Genomic DNA, 19,002 nt, shown 5'->3' with positions numbered 1-19,002 from the left:
TCCTTAGGTGGTTTTTTCCCTAGATATTTTATTCTTTTTGTTGCAGTGGTGAATGGGATTGTTTCCTTAATTTCTCTTTCTGATCTTTCATTGTTAGTGTATAGGAATGCAAGAGATTTTTGTGTATTAATTTTGTATCCTGCAGCTTTACCAAATTCATTGATTAGCTATAGTAGCTTTCTGGTGGCATCTTTAGGATTCTCTATGTATAGTATCATGTCATCTGCAAACAGTGACAGTTTTACTTCTTTTCCAATTTGTTTTCCTTTTATTTCTTTTTCTTCTCTGAGTGCCGTGGCTAGGACTTGCAAAACTGTGTTGAATAATAGTGGTGAGAGTGGACATCCTTGTCTTGTTCCTGATCTTAGAGGAAATGCTTTCAGCTTTTCACCATTGAGAATGATGTTTGCTGTGGCTTTGTCGTATATGGCCTTTATTATGTTGAGGTAGGTTCCCTCTGTGCCCACTTTCTGGAGAGTTTTTGTCATAAATGGGTGTTGAATTTTGTCAAAAGCTTTTTCTGCATCTCTTGACATGATCTTATGGGTTTTATTCTTTACTTTGTTAATATGGTATATTACATTGATTAATCTGCATATATTGAAGAATCCTTGCATCCCTGGCATAAATCTCACTTGATCATGGTGTATAATCCTTTTAATGTGTTGTTGGATTCTGTTTGCTAGTATTTTGTTGAGGATTTTTGCATCTATATTCATCAGTGATATTGGTCTCTAATTTTCTTTTTATGTAGTATCTTTGTCTGGTTTTTGTATCAGGGATGGTGGTGGCCTCATAGAATGAGTTTGGGAGTGTTCCTTCCTCTGCAATTTTTTGGAAGAGTTTGAGAAGGATGAGTGTTAGCTCTTCTCTAAATGTTTGATAGAATTCACTGGTGAAGCCATCTGGTCCTGGACTTTTGTTTGTTGGAAGATTTTTAATCACAGTTTCAATTTCATTACTTGTGACTGGTCATATTTTCTATTTCTTCCTGATGCATTCTTGGAAGATTATACCTTTCTAAGGATTTGTCAGTTTCTTCCAGGTTGTCCATTTTATTGACATAGAGTTGCTTATAGTAGTCTCTTATGATGCTTTGTATTTCTGCCTTGTCCGTTGTAACTTCTTTTTCATTTCTAATTTTCTTGATTTGAGTCCTCTCTCTCTTTTGCTTGATGAGTCTGGCTAAAGGTTTATCAATTTTCTTTATCTTCTCAAAGAACCAGCTTTTGGTTTTATTGATCTTTGCTATTGTTTTCTTTGTTTCTATTTCATTTATTTCTGCTCTGATCTTTATGATTTCTTTCCTTCAACTAACTTTGGGTTTTGTTTGTTCTTCTTTCTCTCGTTCCTTTAGGTGAAAGTTTAGATTGTTTATTTGAGATTTTTCTTGTTTGTTGAGGCAGGCTTGTATTGCTATAAACTTCCCTCTTAGAACTGCTTTTGCTGCATCCCATAGGTTTTGGATCGTCATGTTTTCATTGTCATTTGTCTCTAGGTATTTTTTGATTTCCTCTTTGATTTCTTCAGTAATCTCTTGGTTATTTAGTAATGTATTCTTTAGCCTCCATGTGTTTGGGTTTTTTACATTTTTTCCCCTGTAATGAATTTCTAATCTCATAGCATTGTGGTCAGAAAAGATGCTTGATATGATTTCAGTTTTCTTAAATTTACCAAGGCTTGATTTTTGATGCAAGATGTGATCTATCCTGGAGAATGTTCCATGTGCCCTTGAGAAGGAAAGTGTAATTTGCGGTTTTTGGATGGAATGTCCTGTAAATATCAATTAAATCTATCTGGTCTATTGTGTTATTTAAACCTTATGTTTCCTTATTAATTTTCTGTCTGGATGATCTGTCCATTGGTGTAAGTGAGGTGTTAAAAGTCCCCCACTATTATTGTGTTACTGTCGATTTCCTCTTTTATAGCTGTTAGCAGTTGTTTTATGTATTGTGGTGCTACTGTGTTGGGTGCATATATATTTATAATTGTTATGTCTTCTTCTTGGAATGATCCCTTGATCATTATGTAGTGTCCTTCCTTGTCTCTTGTAACATTCTTTATTTTAAAGTGTATTTCATCTGATATGAGTATTGCTACTCCAGCTTTCTTTTGATTTCCATTTTCATGGAATATCTTTTTCCATCCCCTCACTTTCAGTTTGTATGTGTCCCTAGGTCTGAAGTGGGTCTTTTGTAGACAGCATATATATGGGTCTTGTTTTTGCATCCATTCAGCGACCCTGTGTCTTTTGGTTGGAGCATTTAATCCATTCACGTTTAAGGAAATTATCAATATGTATGTTCCTATTACCATTTTCGTAATTGTTTTGGGTTTGTTTTTGTAGGTGCTTTTATTTTCTTGTGTTTCCCGCTTAGAGAAGTTCCTTTAGCATTTGCTGTAGAGCTGGTTTGATGGTGCTGAATTCTCTTAGCTTTTGCTTGTCTGTAAAGCTTTTGATTTCTCCATCAAATCTGAATGAGATCCTTGCCAGGTCGAGTTATCTTGGTTGTAGGTTCTTCTCTTTCATCACTTTAAATATGTCATGCCACTCCCTTCTGGCTTGTAGAGTTTCTGCTGAGAAATCAGCTGTTAACCTTATGGAAGTTCCCTTGTATGTTATTTGTTGTTTTTGCCTTGCTGCTTTCAATAATTTTTCTTTGTCTTTAATTTTTACCAATTTGATGGTAAAAACCTTGGCGTGTTTCTCTTTGGGTGTATCCTACCTGAGACACTCTGCACTTCCTAGACTTGGGTAGATATTTCCTTTCCTGTGTTAGGGAAGTTTTCGACTATAATCTCTTCAGATATTTTCTCAGCTCCTTTCTCTCTCTTCTCCTTCTGGGACCCCTATAATGTGAATGTTATTGTGTTTAATGTTGTCCCAAAGGTCTCTTAGGTTGTCTTCATTTCTTTTCATTCTTTTTTCTTTATTCTGTTCTGTCGCAGTGAATTCCACCATTCTGTCTTCCACGTCACTTATCTGTTGTTCTGCCTCAGTTATTTTGCTATTGATTCCTTTTAGTGTATTTTTCATTTCAGTTATTGTATTGTTCATCTCTGTTTGTTCTTAATTCTTCTAGGTCTTTGTTGAGCATTTCTTGCATCTTCTCGATCTTTGCCTCCATTCTTTTTCCAAGGTCCTGGGTCATGTTCACTATCATTATTCTGAATTCTTTCTCTGGAAGGTTTCCTATCTCCACTTCATTTAGTTGTTTTTCTGGGGTTTTATTTTGTTCCTTCATCTGGTACAAAGTCCTCTGCCTTTTCATTTTGTCTATCTTTCTGTGAATGTGGTTTTCCTTCCACAGGCTGCAGAATTGTAATTCTTCTTGCTTCTGCTCTATGTGGTGATTTTTAATGAATTAATATTTTTCTAAGTTTCCTAGTTTAATTTTCTTATACAGTAAGAATTGTTATCTATGCTCGTGTAAAGAAAAGCTTTTTGGGGTTGGTCCTCAATCATTTTTTGAAAGGGTGCTGAGACCAAAGAGCTTGAAAACTGCTTTTTTGTAGTAATTGGCTTCACCATTTCCTCTAGTCCTTGGTATAAAGCACTGATTCTCCATCTTGAGCATGCATCAGTCACCTGGAAGACTTGTTAAGATACAGATTGCTGGACCCATTCCTAGAGTTTCTGGTTTAATAGTTCTGAGCGGGGACCTGAAAGTTTGTATTTCTGATAATTGCCAGTGTGATGATGATGTTGGCCTGGAAACTACATTTTGAGACTCACTGGTGTAAAGAAATATTGCTTATGAGGAAGAAAACCTACTTTTTGAACATCTACTATGTGTCAGTAAACATTATTTTATGCTCATGACAACTCTGTAAGGAGGTAGGCATTCTCCCCCTTTTTATTGTACCTCAGGAAACTGAAACTTAGAGGACTCACAGCCAGGAAAGTACATCATCACTTCAAGTCTGTTCACTTCAAGTCTGTTCATAAGGCCTATGCTCTTTTTTTTTTTAATATTTATTTATTTGTTTATTTGGCTGCACCAGGTCTTAGTTGTGGCACATGGGATCTTCATTGCACCATGTGGGATCTTCATTGCAGCACACGGAATCTTTTAGTTGTGAGATGCGGGCTCTTTAGTTGTGGCATGCTAACTGTTTGTTGTGGCATGTGGTATCTAGTTCTCTGACCAGGGAATGAGCCCAGACCCCCTGCATTGGGAGCGTGGAGTCTTAGCCACTGGACCACCAGGGAAGTCCCAAGGCCTATGCTCTTTACACAGCCTCTTCCTTGCTTTTTTTTTTTTTTTTTAAATCAGTAGTGGCTTTAATGAGATGTAATTCTCATATCAAATAAGTCAGTCATTTCCATGTAAAGCGTGCAACTTAGTAGTTTTTAGTCTATTCACAGAGTTGTGCTGCCATTACCACATCAATTTTAGAACATTTCTCATCACCTCCAGAAAGAAACCCTGTAGCCATTAGCAGTTACTTCATATTTTCCCCAGTCCCTGTGTCCTGGATAACCACTAATCTACTTTCTATTTCTATAGATTTGCCTGTTTTGGACATTCATATTAATGGAATCATACAATATGTAGTCTTTTGTGACTGACTTCATTTAGCATAATGTTTTCAGGGTTCATCTGTGTTGTAGCATTTTATCAAAACTTTATGTTTTTCTTACTAAACAACATGCTGTTGTATGGAAGTACTACATTTTATTTATCCATCAGTTGATAGATATTTGGGTTGTTTCCACTTTTTGGTTATTTTAAATAATGCTGTTATTAACATTCATGTCCAAGTTCTTTTTTAAAATATTTATCTACTAATTTCTTTATTTGGCCACGTTGGGTCTTAGTTGTGCATATGGTATCTTTCGTTGTGGCATGCAGGCTATCCATTGTGGCACCTGGGCTCAGTAGTTGCGGCACGTGGGATCTTGAGCTCATGGGCTCGGTTGCCTTGCCACATGTGGGGTCTTAGTTCCCTGACCAGGGATCGAACCCACGTCCCCTGCATTGGAAGGCAGATTCTTAACCACTGGACTATCAGGGAAGTCCCTCATGTCCAAGTTTTTACATGAGTATAGTTTCTGTTTCTCTTGAGTATATAACTAGGAGTGAAACTGCTAGGTCATATGGTGTGGTTTTCATATCTTTGTCATATGCTATGTTTAACCTTTTGATGATCTGCCAGACTTTTGTTTGTTTGTTTTTTAAAGTATGTTATAAATTTATTTATTTTTATTTTTGGCTGAATTGGGTCTTTGTTGCTGCGTGTGGGCGTTCTCTAGTTGTGGCTTGCGGGCTCAGTAGTTGTGGCATATGGGCTTAGTTGCTCCACGGCATGTGGGATCTTCCTGGACCAGGGCTCAAACTTGTGTCCCCTGCATTGGCAGGCAGATTCTTAACCACTGCGCCACCAAGGTAGTCCCTGCCAGACTTTTTTCCAAAGCAGCTACACCATTTTACATTCCCACCAGCAGTGTATGAGAATTCCAGTTTTTTCACATCCTTGCCAACATTTGTTATCTTATTTATTTATTTATTTATTTATTTTTGGTTGTGTTGGGTCTTCCTTGCTGTGCGTGGGCTTTCTCTAGTTGCAGCGAGTGGGGGCTAACTCTGTTGCAGTGCGCAGGTTTCTCATTGGGGTGGCTTCTCGTTGCAAAGCATAGCTCAGGCTGTAGTTGTGTGGGCTTTTGTCGTTGTGGCTCACAGGCTGTAGAGCGCAGGCTCAGCAGTTGTGGCACATGGGCTGAGTTGCTCCGCGGCATGTGGGATCTTCCCGGATCAGGGCTTGAATCCTCATCCTCTGCATTGGCAGGCGGATTGTTAACCACTGTGCCACCAGGGAAGTCCCTGTTATCTTTTATTATTTTAAAAAAAACTTTTTTTTTAATTGTATTTTTTGGCCGTGCCACACGTCATGTGGGGTCTGGGTTCTCCGACCAGGGATGGAACCCATGCCCCTGCATTGGAAGCGTGGAGTCTTAACCACTGGACTTCCAGGGAAGTCCCTATTATCTTTTTTTTTTAATTATAGTCAACCTCCTGGGTTTAAATGGTATCTCATTTTGCTTTTGATTTGCATTTCCCTGACGGCTAACAATGTTAAGTAACTTTTCATGTGCTTACCGGCCATTTGCTTATCTTCTTGGGAGAAGTGTCTGTTCAGATCCTCTCCCATTTTTTGTGTATGTTGTGAGGATGAGGTCCAACTTCATTCTTTTTACATAGATAGCCAGTTGTCCCAGCACCATCTTTGGTTATCTTTTGTGATGTATATAATCACTGATGTACCTTCTTATTTTATACCTTCCTCCTTCCTACATGAGCTCAGAGTAATTTTTTTTTTAATTTATTTATGTAGGCTGCACTGGGTCTTAGTTGCTGCACGTGGCATCTTCGTTGTGGCATGTGGGCTTTTAGTTGCGATATGTGGGCTGCTTAGTTGTGGCATGCAAACTCAGTTGCAACATGCATATGAGATCTAGTTCCCCAAACAGGGATTGAACCCAGGCCTCCTGTATTGGGAGCGTGGATTCTTACCCACTGGACCACCAGGGAAGTCCGAGTTCAGAGTAATTTAGGTATGTGTGTCTGATGGAAAAACCTTTTCTTTTTTAAAATTACATACTATACGTAGCATCTTTTCGTGCTGTTTTGTATGCTGAAGTAACTTCAATAAGACATGAGCTGCATTATTATCAGAAATGCATGGGTCAGGATATAATAACCTTAGATTAAATGATCAGGAATCTGTGGCTTCTCTATTAAAACAATGCTGTCTTAAATAAGCACTCTAAAGAATCATTCAACAGTGCCCATATTTTAGCAGCAAAGTTGGAGGTATCTCCAAAAGAGATTTCAAACATTTTGTCTCTACTGTGTTTTTGTTGTTGTTGTTGTTGTTGTTTTTCTCTACTGTGTTTTTTTACTATTTGTCTGTGGTGGGGGTAGTTTTGATCCTGAGTTGGGAATTGAATGCCTTCTGACCTTTTAGAACAAGATTCCCACACTTTTTATTACTAACCACATGGATAAACTATTTTTTGATCATACGCCTAAGTATATATTTATAAATTGTATACTTGTACTACTATGTCAGTATGCAAAAACAAAAGGGGTTACTTTTAAAAAGGAAGTCAAGAAATGAGCAAAAGCTTTGATATTTCCCACTTGATAGTCTTGCTTGCTCTCAGGTGGATATGTGTTGCTCTGAATGCAACACATTCAGAGTGTGATGCTGGAGAATTTTGCCTATGGTTTTGGAGATTATGGCCTCCTCAGAAGCCTTGGGTATGGCGGCCCCTCCTCTTCACATTACCCAGGGTTCCCGTCTGAGATCTCTTCTTCCCTTCGGGGCTGGATTCTCGATGTTGCCCTATTCACTCACTGGTGAATCTTGTCGCTGCAGGTACAGGTGCAGGTACAGCAGTCTCCGCAGCAGGTCTCGGCTCAGCAGCTCTCCCCGCAGCTCACCGTTCACCAACCTGCTGAGCAGCCCATCCATGTCCAGGTGCAGATCCAAGGCCAAGCAGCACAGCCGACAGCCCCCTCCATCCAGACCCCATCTCTGCAGAGCCCCAGCCCTTCGCAGCTGCAGGCGGCCCAGATCCAGGTGCAGCACATGCAGGCGGCCCAGCAGATCCAGGCTGCAGAGATCCCAGAGGAGCACATCCCACATCAACAGATCCAGGCTCAGCTGGTGGCTGGCCAGTCTCTTGCTGGGGGTCAGCAGATCCAAATCCAGACTGTGGGTGCCCTTTCCCCACCACCGTCCCAGCAGGGCTCACCTCGGGAAGGGGAGCGGCGGGTTGGCACGGCCAGTGTCCTCCAGCCAGTGAAGAAGCGCAAAGTGGACATGCCCATCACTGTGTCCTACGCCATCTCAGGGCAGCCGGTGGCCACCGTGCTGGCCATTCCACAGGGCCAGCAGCAGAGTTATGTGTCTTTGAGGCCCGACTTACTAACAGTAGACAGTGCCCACCTGTACAGTGCCACTGGGACCATTACTAGCCCTACAGGAGAAACTTGGACCATACCTGTTTACTCTGCCCAGCCCCGGGGGGACCCTCAGCAGCAGAGCATTACTCACATTGCCATTCCCCAGGAAGCCTACAACGCAGTTCACGTCAGTGGCTCACCCACAGCCCTGGCAGCTGTAAAGCTGGAGGATGACAAGGAGAAGATGGTGGGCACCACGTCTGTAGTGAAAAACTCCCATGAAGAGGTAGTGCAGACCCTTGCAAACTCTCTCTTTCCAGCACAGTTCATGAATGGCAACATCCACATTCCAGTGGCTGTGCAGGCCGTGGCAGGCACATACCAGAATACAGCTCAGACTGTCCATATATGGGACCCTCAGCAGCAGCCACAACAACAAACCCCCCAGGAACAGACGCCACCGCCACCACAGCAGCAGCAGCAGCAGCAGCAACTCCAGGTTACTTGTTCAGTAAGTGAGACTTATCTGTAGGGCAGCCTGCTCCCTCAGGGCCCAGTGCAACACAGAACTTGCCTGGTAACCTCTTTCGCCTCTGGCTTGTTTACAGGAATGACGTTGGTCTTGCAGTAATACAGTATTTAGTATTTTAATTAGAGTTGGGGAGAGGGGACAGGAATGGCAAGTGAAGCTGTGGAACGGCAGGAATTCTAGCCTGGTACCTGAAGGTAAATGAAATGACCAGTAACTGCTTTGGGGATAGATGCCTGGAGTGCTTTTTTGTGATCTCTTTAGGAAGGGTAAACTTCTAGGTAGAGACTAATGGGTCACCCGAAGTGTTATCTCTGTCCCAGAAGCTGCTTTCTGCATCACAAATGAACAGATCTAGTGGAACCCCTGTAGTTTAGCACACAGGCTCTAAACTCTTCACAGTTGAGAGGGTGTTAAATTGTTCCTCCTTTAGTTGTCATCTAAAGATGGACTACACTGGACACAGTATAAGTGAATTATGAGATCTAAAATACCTTCTGGTGGGCCTGTTAAAAGTGATCATCTTTGGGGAATTCCCTGGTGATCCAGCGGTTAGGACTCCACACTGCCACTGCAGGGGGCATGGATTTGATCCCTGGTTGGGGAATTAAGATTCCCTCAAGGCATGTAACATGGCCCCCCAAAAAAAAAAAAGTGATCATCTTGGGAGTCTTGAATAAGCCCCCTTATGCAGTGGGACTTTCCAACCGTGTTTTTACGTTCCTTAAAAAATAGTTAAGACAAGCCATGGTTAATTGAGTTTTCTGTCATGGCAGCTATGTTGAGCTAAGTTGTTTTGTTTTTTTTAATAAATTTATTTTATTTTTGGCTGTGTTGGGTCTTCATTGCTGCACACGGGCTTTCTCTAGTTGTGGCGAGCAGGGGCTACTCTTCATTGCGGTGTGTATGCCTCTCATTGTGGTGGCTTCTCCTGTTGCAGAGCACGGACTCTAGGTGCGCAGGCCTCAGCAGTTGTGGCTCGTGGGCTCTAGAGCGCAGACTCAGTAGTTGTGGTACACGGCTCAGCTGCTCCATGGCATGTGGCATCCTCCCGGACGAGGCCTCGAACCCGTGTCCCCTACTTTGGCAGGCGGACTCCCAGCCACTGCGCCACCAGGGAAGCCCTGAGCTAAATTTTTTAACTTTTTATTTTGAAATGATTTTAGATTTATAGAAAAGTTGCAAAAATAAAACTGTTAAAATTTTTTTTAAAAGAGGCACTTTTTTAAAATTTATTTTTGGCTACGTTGGGTCTTCATTGCTGCGCATGGGCTTTCTCTAGTTGCAGTGAGCGGGGGCTACTCATTGTGTTGGCTTCTCTTGTTGTGAAGCACTGGCTCTAGGCGCACGGGCTTCAGTAGTTGTGTCACGTAGGCTCAGTAGTTGTGGCTCGTGGGCTCCAGAGCACAGCCCCAGTAGTTGTGGCGCACAGGCTTAGTTCCTCTGCGGCATGTAGGAATCTTCCCGGACCAGGGATCGAACCCGTGTCCCCTGCATTGGCAGGTGGATTCTCAACCACTGTGCCACCAGCAAAGCCCAGAACTGTTGAAATTTTAACTTTAAAATTACTTGGCTCTTTTATCTTTTCTAATTGTTAATCTTCTTAAGGCTATCACAGATCCACCTTTTAAGACTGTTAGTAAAGTTTCTGGTCCCTTGTCTAGCAGACATTTAGAGTGGATGTAGGGCCTCTGGTCTCATGGGACTGGTGAAGGTAGTGTGCCTCAGCACAGGAGCTCTGGGAATGCATGTGAGGGAGCTGGCACAAACAAAGCACTGTTAGACCAGGGACCACACTCAGAAACTCAAGACGTAAATGATTGGGTAAGCAAAAGCTGACCGAGTGGTTTCATAGAGGCAACAGTATGTTAATCTTAAGTGACTTTGTTAAGGACCTATTAAATATCCAGCTGTCAGGCCTAGAAGTAGAACAAGACAGTGTCATTGCTTCGGGTAGCTTATAGTGTAGTGGAAGTGAGAACATATGATTTGTTTCTGTAAAGTATAAAGCAGCATAATCAAGTGTGACAACGTGTGCTACACACACAAAGTCAAGCTGGGAATTCAGAAATCAATCTAGGTTAAATGTCAGCAGAGGTATCTTTGTGGAAAAAATGGCATTTGATCTCTAGTTTATAGCTTAGATCGACAGAAGGATGGAGCAGGATGAATAAGAGCCAGGGGTGGACACAAGTGATATGGCCTAGGTTAACATGAGAGGAGGAGAACCATGGGAGAGGATTTAGTACAGGGGGCAAAGGGGCTATCTTCCCGAAGTGAAGAGCTGATACGATCTGTGGTAGGAAAATTTTCCAGAATCCTAAGAGTCGTGGTAATAAGAAGAATCAATTACTGGTGTGTAGAATTGATTGCATGTAGGAGAGACCGGACAGGAGACTTGTAATGGTGCTCTGTGCTGACCTTTTGCTGACAGGGATGGAGCATATCAGGCCTCTCCTCTGCTCTCCTGGGCCTGATGTTCCAATTTGCAATTCAGGACTCTTGTTGCTCATTGGGCTCTGCTTGTAATTTGCACATCTGGGCCCTTCAGCAGGAAAATCTTTTCTAGAGTTCATTTTAGTAAGTTCATTTTAGCATTCTTCATGTTCTTCAGAGGCTGTGTCTCCTTTGGCAAAGTCTTATAGCGACGTATGTCAAGGGTTATTACCAGAAAAAGAAAAATTGGGAAGAATACCCATCATGCAGGAAAGATGAGTTTGTCCATTTACACCACAAATATCCCTCTGCTCTCCTTATCAGGCTCTGTTCTAGGTGCTGGGAAACAGAGGTGAATAAGAGTCTGCCCTTGGAGCCCTCATAGCCCATGGGAAGATAATTGTGCTGTGATGTGAGTTGAACCCTAAGGAGCGCTGATGTGTTCCTTCACCTGGCATACCCTTTTTGAAAGCTCTTTTATATCCTATCTTTAAAACCAGATTTGTGGCTAAACCTCCCTCCCTTGACCTCACACCCACCTCCATCTGTTCCCCTATTTCTCCACTTTACTTTATTCCCAGAGTTCTCAAAAGGATTATCTGCACAGGCTGACTCTACTTGCTAACCAGTTTTCCCTTCAACTCATGACGGGGTCTGCTCTTGTTAAGGTCATCAGTGACCTACCTCCCCGTGGCCAGATCCAACAGACGTGTCTGTTTTTATCTCACTTATAGCAACACACAGCACAACAGACCATGCCTGCCTTCTTGAAACTCTCCTTTGGACTTCCATGTTATTATGCACTCCTGGTCTTCCTCCTACCCCACTGGTTATTTTTCCTTCTCAGGAGACTTTGCTGAAGCCTCCTTCTCTTCTGTCTGAGCCATACATGTTGTTTCTCAAAGCTCTGTACTAACCCTCTTTTCTCCCTAAGGGATTTCTCTCCATTGTCATGATTTTCAGAATCCTCTAGATGTCTGCTGCAGAAGGTGATAATCACTGACACTATCTGCCAGGCACTGTCCTTAGTGTTGCATATATTAACTCATTTAATTCTCACACCAACCTTAAGAAGTGTGTACTACTATCTCCATTTTACAAATGAAGAAACTGAGGCACAGAGAGATTAAACAACAAGGCCAAAGCCACCTTTTAGTAAGTGGGAGAGTTGGCATTCAGCCTTGGACAGGCTGGCTCTACAGCCCATGTCTTATACCATGTACTGCATTAACACACAGATCTTTATCCCTAGACTGTACCTTTCCCCTTAGGACCTTTCCCATACATTCAGCAGCCTACTTATTTATTTACTTGCATTTGTTAAACATATCTCAGCACTTCATTAGCATCCCCTCTACTACTATCAAAAACTATCCCATCTCAAAAAGTGATACCATCATCCACCCATTTGTTTAAGCCAGAAACCCAGGAGTCATCCTTGAGATCCTTGAGTCTGCTTTACTGTACTCCTCACAGTCAATTCATCAACAAGCCACATTGATTCTACCACCAAACTTCTCAGAATCTCTTAAATCATTTCACTGCCACCATCCTGGTCTTGGCCACCAGCACCTACTTCCACTTTTGCTCTTTAATCCATTTTCTACAGCTCAAGAATAATTTCCTTAAAATGTAAGATTATGTCACTTCCCAACTTAAAACTCTTTTAAGGTCTCCATTACAAATAGGAAAAACTCTACACCAAGTGTAGAAGGCCTTACTTGAATCAGTAGTTTTCAACCTGGATGAGACTTCTACTTCCCCTACCTACTGATAGACATTTGAACGTGTGTAGAAGAATTTTCGTTGTCGGGATGATTAGGAGTGTTACATGTAGTGGGTGGAGGCACACAGTGAAGGGACCCTGGCTAATAAGACAGAGAAGCACTGCCCTAAATCCTCTGGCCCCCACCTACTTACCCAGTCAGACTCCTACTAGATTTCTAGCTTGGGTAGATGGTGTTGCCCTTGAACAAGGTAAGAGAGGGAACTCTGAGGAGAATACTTCTGGATGGGCAAAGTGATGAATTCTCTCCGTAGATGTTAATGTGAGGTGGCTTTCAGATGTTCAGCTGGAGATGTGCAGTACCCACTGGGTATATTAAGGGACCGTCTAGCTTAGAGTCACAGAGTTAGCAATCATTTCCACAAACATGGAGATCTAAACTGGGAAGGTGGTTGAGACTCACCAAGGAGAATGGTAGTTGAACTGAGAAGTGTGTCTAGAGGGGAGCTCCAGGGTTGACAGACATTTAAGGGCCTAGCACTGGTATTTCTTTATTTCCTTGTTTGATCATGTATCTTATATCAAAGCTAGTAGGGTAGTTTTTATTTTTATTTATTGACAAACAAATTTATGTCATGAATAAATTATTTTGCCTTCAATTTGAATGATTTGGCTTTCTTCAGCCCTTTAGTAGGCCCTGGCTTGGAAAATTGCTCAAGGGAATTTGTTCCCAATGTAGATAGATGTGTGAGACCCAAGAACCTGTGCTTTGTATCTGTGTTGGTGTCTGTCCTGCCTGATGGGGATTGTGATTGAAGGTCATGGACATTCTCTGCCCCTTTGGCTGCATGGTTTGGCTGTCAGACCGTTGAGGATGGGACTACTCTTCCTTTGGAGGCAGGAAGGTAAAACAGTGCCTCCTGTCTCTAGAAAATGTCCTTATGAGCCAAAGCAGTATTATTGAGAGGAACATGAAGGATGATTTTCAACCATGACTGGACATTAGAATCACCTGGAGAGCTTTTAAAAATACTGCTGGCAGGCTTCCACCTTCGACCAGTTAAATCAGAATCTCTGTGGATAAGGCCCAGGCATGGGTGTTTTTTAAAATCAGCCAGATGATTTTAAGGTGCAACCAAGTTTAACAGTCTGGACACTTGGTACTCAAAGTAGAGTCTGCAGACCAGCTCCCTTATTTGGGAGCTTGTTAGAAATGCAGAATCTCAGGTCCCACCTGCGATCTTTCTAATTAGAATCTGCATTTTAATAAAATCCCCAAGGGGTTTATTTGCGCATTGTAGTTTGATGAGCAGTGCTTTGTGCCAGTAAGTTCTGAGCAGTGACTAAACGTTAGAATTGCCTTTTTACGTGGGAAGGTTTTAAAAAGACTGATACCTCTTTAAAAAGAGATTCTGGGGTGGAGCTCAGGTATTGGTGTTTTTAAATCAGAGATTCAGGGCTTCCCTGGTGGCACAGTGGTTGAGAGTCCGCCTGCCAATGCAGGGGACACGGGTTCGTGTCCCAGTCCGGGAAGATCCCACATGCCGCGGAGCGGCTGGGCCCGTGAGCCATGGCCGCTCAGCCTGTGCATCCGGAGCCTGTGCTCCACAACGGGAGAGGCCACAACAGTGAGAGGACTGCATACCACAAAAAAAAAAAAATCAGAGATTCAAAAGTACAGCCAAGACTAAGGAGCTTTGCACTAGTCTTTGCTGTCTCTGGAGTAAAGAATAGAACTCCAGAGGTTCTTGGAAGTACGACAGCAAGGAGAAGAGAGGTTTTTTTAATTAAAAGAACTATAACTTTTTTTTTTGAGATTTTTTTTTTTTTTTAGAACAGTTTTAGACTTACAGAAAAATTACAGAATTTCCATAAACCCCACACCCAATTTCTGCAGTTATTAACATCTAACATTAGTATGGTACATTTGTGTTTTGTTTTTGTTTTTTACTATAAGTAACATTTTTCCAGCAGTTTTGCCAAAAGGCCTTTTGACACATTTTGATGGTTTCTCTCTCATAGGCTCAAACTGTCCAAGTTGCTGAAGTTGAACCACAGTCACAGCCACAGCCTTCCCCAGAACTTCTGCTTCCAAATTCTCTGAAGCCAGAAGAAGGGCTTGAAGTATGGAAAAACTGGGCACAGACCAAGAACGCTGAGCTAGAGAAGGATGCTCAGAACAGACTGGCGCCCATTGGGAGTAAGTGTTTGGGAGGGAAAGAGGGTTGGACTCTGGCAAAAATGCAATGGTACTTAAGCAGCAGGAGGACAGAATGGCAGGAAAGTGGTGTCCCTTGGCTCTCTGGGCACTAGGGCGCACCATCTGAAATAGTATGCTGAATTCAAGACAAGCAACAAGCAGGCCGGACCTACTATAAATGAGCAGAATTTGTGGGGTTTGCCCAAGATCAGGCATTTTTGTACACATGGATTTCTGGGACAGAGAGACTTCTGGGAGGAGATATGAATTAGTGAGTGCACTCAGGGGCCCTCTTCCTTAGCATTATCCTCACGTACTTCCTCATATTACAGAGGGTGGATTTTGTGTTTTTGCTTTCATGTCTTGGTCCTAATAATAATTGGGGGGATACGTGAGGTAGGAAGGATTTTGGTAAGGAAACCCTTTGTGTAATAGGGCAAACAGGATTATTGTCTTTGTAGGCTAGTTCTGATCGTAGATACAAGTGACCATTTTCATCCCAGCGCCTTCATGGGTGGTGTCTGCTCTGAAACCTCCTTCCAGGGATATGAGCAACCAGTAAAGGGACGGCTGTTGCCAGGACCCTCACTCACCTCTGGGGCTTGTGTTGCAGGGCGTCAGTTGCTGCGATTCCAGGAAGATCTCATCTCTTCTGCTGTGGCCGAGTTGAATTATGGGCTCTGTCTAATGACACGGGAAGCTCGAAATGGAGAAGGTGAACCCTATGACCCAGATGTGCTGTACTATATTTTCCTGTGTATTCAAAAGGTAGGAAACAGAACTTCACAGGAACATGTTTGAGCTGTGTTCCCATTGGGTATTTGCTGGGTAGTCAAATTAGTAAAATGACAGGCAAGTGGTTACAATAAAGACATTCTCTTTTAACTATATAGTGAATTTTTAAATGTATGTTTTTTAAAATTGGAAAAGATCTACATGTTCACTTTAAAAAATAAAACATCATCATAATCCCACTATCTAGAGAAACATCTATTAAAATATTTGATATATTACCTTAGAGTCTTTTTTTATCATGGAACATTTATATAACCCTTTTCATTAAAGTAAACATGTAGTTTGCAGGAAAGCAGTTTATCCATAACAAAGTCTCGTGCTGACATGTAGCTTGTCTTCTCATTGTTTCCTGCATTAATGCAAAATAATTATTTGGAAGTGTCTAGCTAGAATATACAACTGTAGTTAGGTTGTCAGGACATCTAGGATGAAGATTAACAAAGAAATTCATTTTAGGACTGGCAGTTTAGGAGAGCAGAGGTGGATTTCTTAGTGTTTGAATGCTATTGTGGAGAAGCCCACAGTATGATGGAAGAACACTTGCTAACTAGGACTCACCCTGTTGCTTAGGCCTGAGAAAAGCCCATCTCCCACTTTGTTCCTCTTTCTTAACCAGTCACCCAGAGCACTGGGTGAAATGCTCTACATGCTTTGTCTCATTCCATGCTCTCTCACTCCTGGAAGGCAGGCACAGTCATCTCCTTTTACAAACAAGGAAACTGAGCCCCCAAAGTTAAAAGACTCCCATGAGTTACTAAACTTATACCACAGCTAGTAAGAGGCTGGCCCTGGAGCCCACATCGTGATTTTTGCTACCACAAGACAATGCCTTGCTTGGGTGAAATAGCATTCACAAAATCTGCCCCATTGACCCAATCTCAAGAGTGTTGTGAGAGTCAGTTCACATGCTGAAGTATACTGTGAAAGTGCCGCACACTGGACAGTTTTTTTTTTTAATTTATTTATTTGGCTGCGTTGGCTCTTTGTCATGGCACGTAGGATTTTTGTTGCGGCGTGTGGACTTCTCTCTAGTTGTGGTGCATGGGCTCAGTAGCCCCGCAGCATGTGGGATCTTAGTTCCCCAATGAGGGATCGAACCCAAGTCCCCTGCATTGGAAGACAGATTCTTAACCACTGGACCACCAGGGAAGTCCCTGCTGGACAGTTTTGACTTGGTGTGTTGGTTTGTTAATGGGGGAGGAATGGGTAGGGAGAGGTGAGGGTACTGGTAGAAAAATGTTTGCTTCCCCACAACAACTTGCCCAAGAGACTACCGACAACTTTTATTGATTATTTTTCTTTTAGTATCTTTTTGAAAATGGACGGGTTGATGACATTTTCTCCGATCTTTATTACGTTCGATTCACGGAGTGGCTGCATGAAGTTCTGAAGGACGTTCAGCCCCGAGTCACTCCACTTGGTAAGAATCTTCCTAGTCCTTGGATGTCTTTAGCACCTGGGTTTTAAAAAGATCACCTGGGGGGAAAAAAAAAAGATCAGCTACTTGTGTGGCTAGCTGTGATATAGCCTGTGGGTGAGGAGGCTATAAATCCCAGGCACCTAACATCAGTCTCTGTGCTGCTTGGCCTGATGTGGCTCACCAGACAGAGAATCTGGCTGGTTCCAGTGTGGCAAGGACACAGGGGCATGCAGAGTGTGGGGTAGTTACTCCATTTTTTTTCCCTATTAAAATTTATTGATTCAAATTAGAATCCTTGTAAAAATTAAGAATTATAAACTATTTCATCTGTAGGTTAATTATATTACATATTGAGTTTTTTCCCCCTTATGTTTAAATATACATTCTACATATATAGAACATAATTTTTGCTTTACCCATGGATAACCTGGGCAGCATGTTGTGTTGGAAAGAACATGAGTTTCGCAGTAGAATGTTTGAGGTGTTTTTTTTTTTGTTTTTTTTTTTAAATAAACTATTTTTGAGAGCAGTTTTAGGTTTACAGGAAAACTGAGCAGGAGATACAGAGAATCCCATATACTCCCTCACACAGCGTTTCCCCTATTATTAGTACCTTGTATTAGTGTAGTGTATTTGTTAAAATTGATGAGCCAATGTTTGGTACATTATTATTAACTAAAGTCTGAAGTTTACATTAGAGTTCACTCCTTGGGTTGTATCTTCTGTGGGTTTTGACAAATGTATAATGACATGTATCTACAATTCAGTATCATACAGAAGTTTCACTGCTTTAAAATCCCCCATGTTCCACTTATTCATCCCTCCCTCCATTCCCCTGACTCTCTAGCAATCTCTGATCTTTTTTACTGTCTCCATAATCTTGCCTTTTCCAGAATGTCATATAGTTAGAATAATTTAGTGTTAATTTCTTTCAATAACTTCATTTAGTGCTCCTGCATGTCTTTTCATGGCTTGATAGCTCATTTCTTTTTTTTGCTGAATAATATTCCATTTTATGAATGTGCCACAGTTTGTTTATCCATTCACCTATTAAAGGACATTTTGGTTGTTTCCACGTTTCGGTAATTATGAATAAAGCTGCTGTAAACATTGTGTGCAGGTCTTTGGTGAAAGAATAGACAGATCCGTGGAACAGAATAGAGAGTCCAGAAGTAGAACCACACGAATATAACCAATTTATCTTTGACCAGGGGGCAAAGGCAGTTAAATGGAGAAAGGATAGTCTTTTGTTTTGTTTTCTTTTATTTTTTTTGGCCTCGCCATGTGGCTTGCGGGATCTTAGTTCCCTGACCGCGGATTGAACCTGGGCCATGCAGTGAAAAGCACCAAGTCCTAACCACTGGACCGCCAGGGATTCCCAAGATAGTCTTTTCAACTAACGCTGCTGGAACAACTGGACATGCACATATTTTTTAAAAAAATGAATCATAGACCTAAATGTAAAGGTATAAAAACTCCTAGAAGATAAAATAGGAGAAAATCTAGGTGACCTCAGGTTTGTTGGTAACTTTTTAGATACAACACAAAAAGCACAATCTGTGAAACGAAAAAATTGGTAAGTTGGACTTTATTAAAATTTAAAAAACAAACAAACAAAAACTTACTCTCTGTGAAAGACATTGTTAAGAGAATGAAAAGACAAGCCACAGACTGGGAGGAAATCTTTGCAAAACACATATCTGATAAAGGACTGGGATCCAAAATATGTAAAAAACCCTTAACAGTCAACAATAACAAAACAAAGAACCCAATTAAAAAATGGGTCAAGGATCTGAACAGTTGCCTCACCAAAGAAGCTGGCAGGTAAGTATATGAAAAGATATTTAGCATATATCATCAGGAAATGGCAAATTAGAACAGTGATGGGAGTTCCTTGGTGGCCTACTGATTAGGATTTGGAGCTTTCACTGTCGTGCCTCGGGTTCAGTTGCCTGGTCGTGGAACTGAGATTATGCAAGCCAC

General features: G+C 41.8%; 1 protein-coding gene across 2 annotated transcripts in view; it reads left to right on the top strand.

Annotated features, from left to right (window-relative positions):
- Positions 1-19,002, top strand: part of QRICH1 (glutamine rich 1) — a 54,857-nt gene that overhangs the window by 29,316 nt on the left and 6,539 nt on the right. For both annotated transcript variants that reach the window (XM_019931635.3, XM_019931636.3), the window contains exons 3-6: positions 7,384-8,424; positions 14,627-14,804; positions 15,418-15,572; positions 16,905-17,019. In XM_019931635.3, the coding sequence (XP_019787194.1) occupies positions 7,384-8,424; positions 14,627-14,804; positions 15,418-15,572; positions 16,905-17,019 (1,489 nt within the window). The remainder of the gene's footprint in view (positions 1-7,383; positions 8,425-14,626; positions 14,805-15,417; positions 15,573-16,904; positions 17,020-19,002) is intronic.

This window comes from Tursiops truncatus, chromosome 10 (genome assembly GCF_011762595.2).
Source record: "Tursiops truncatus isolate mTurTru1 chromosome 10, mTurTru1.mat.Y, whole genome shotgun sequence".
NCBI classification, from domain to species: domain Eukaryota; kingdom Metazoa; phylum Chordata; class Mammalia; order Artiodactyla; family Delphinidae; genus Tursiops; species Tursiops truncatus.
This window is presented reverse-complemented; position numbering and strand designations above follow the sequence as displayed.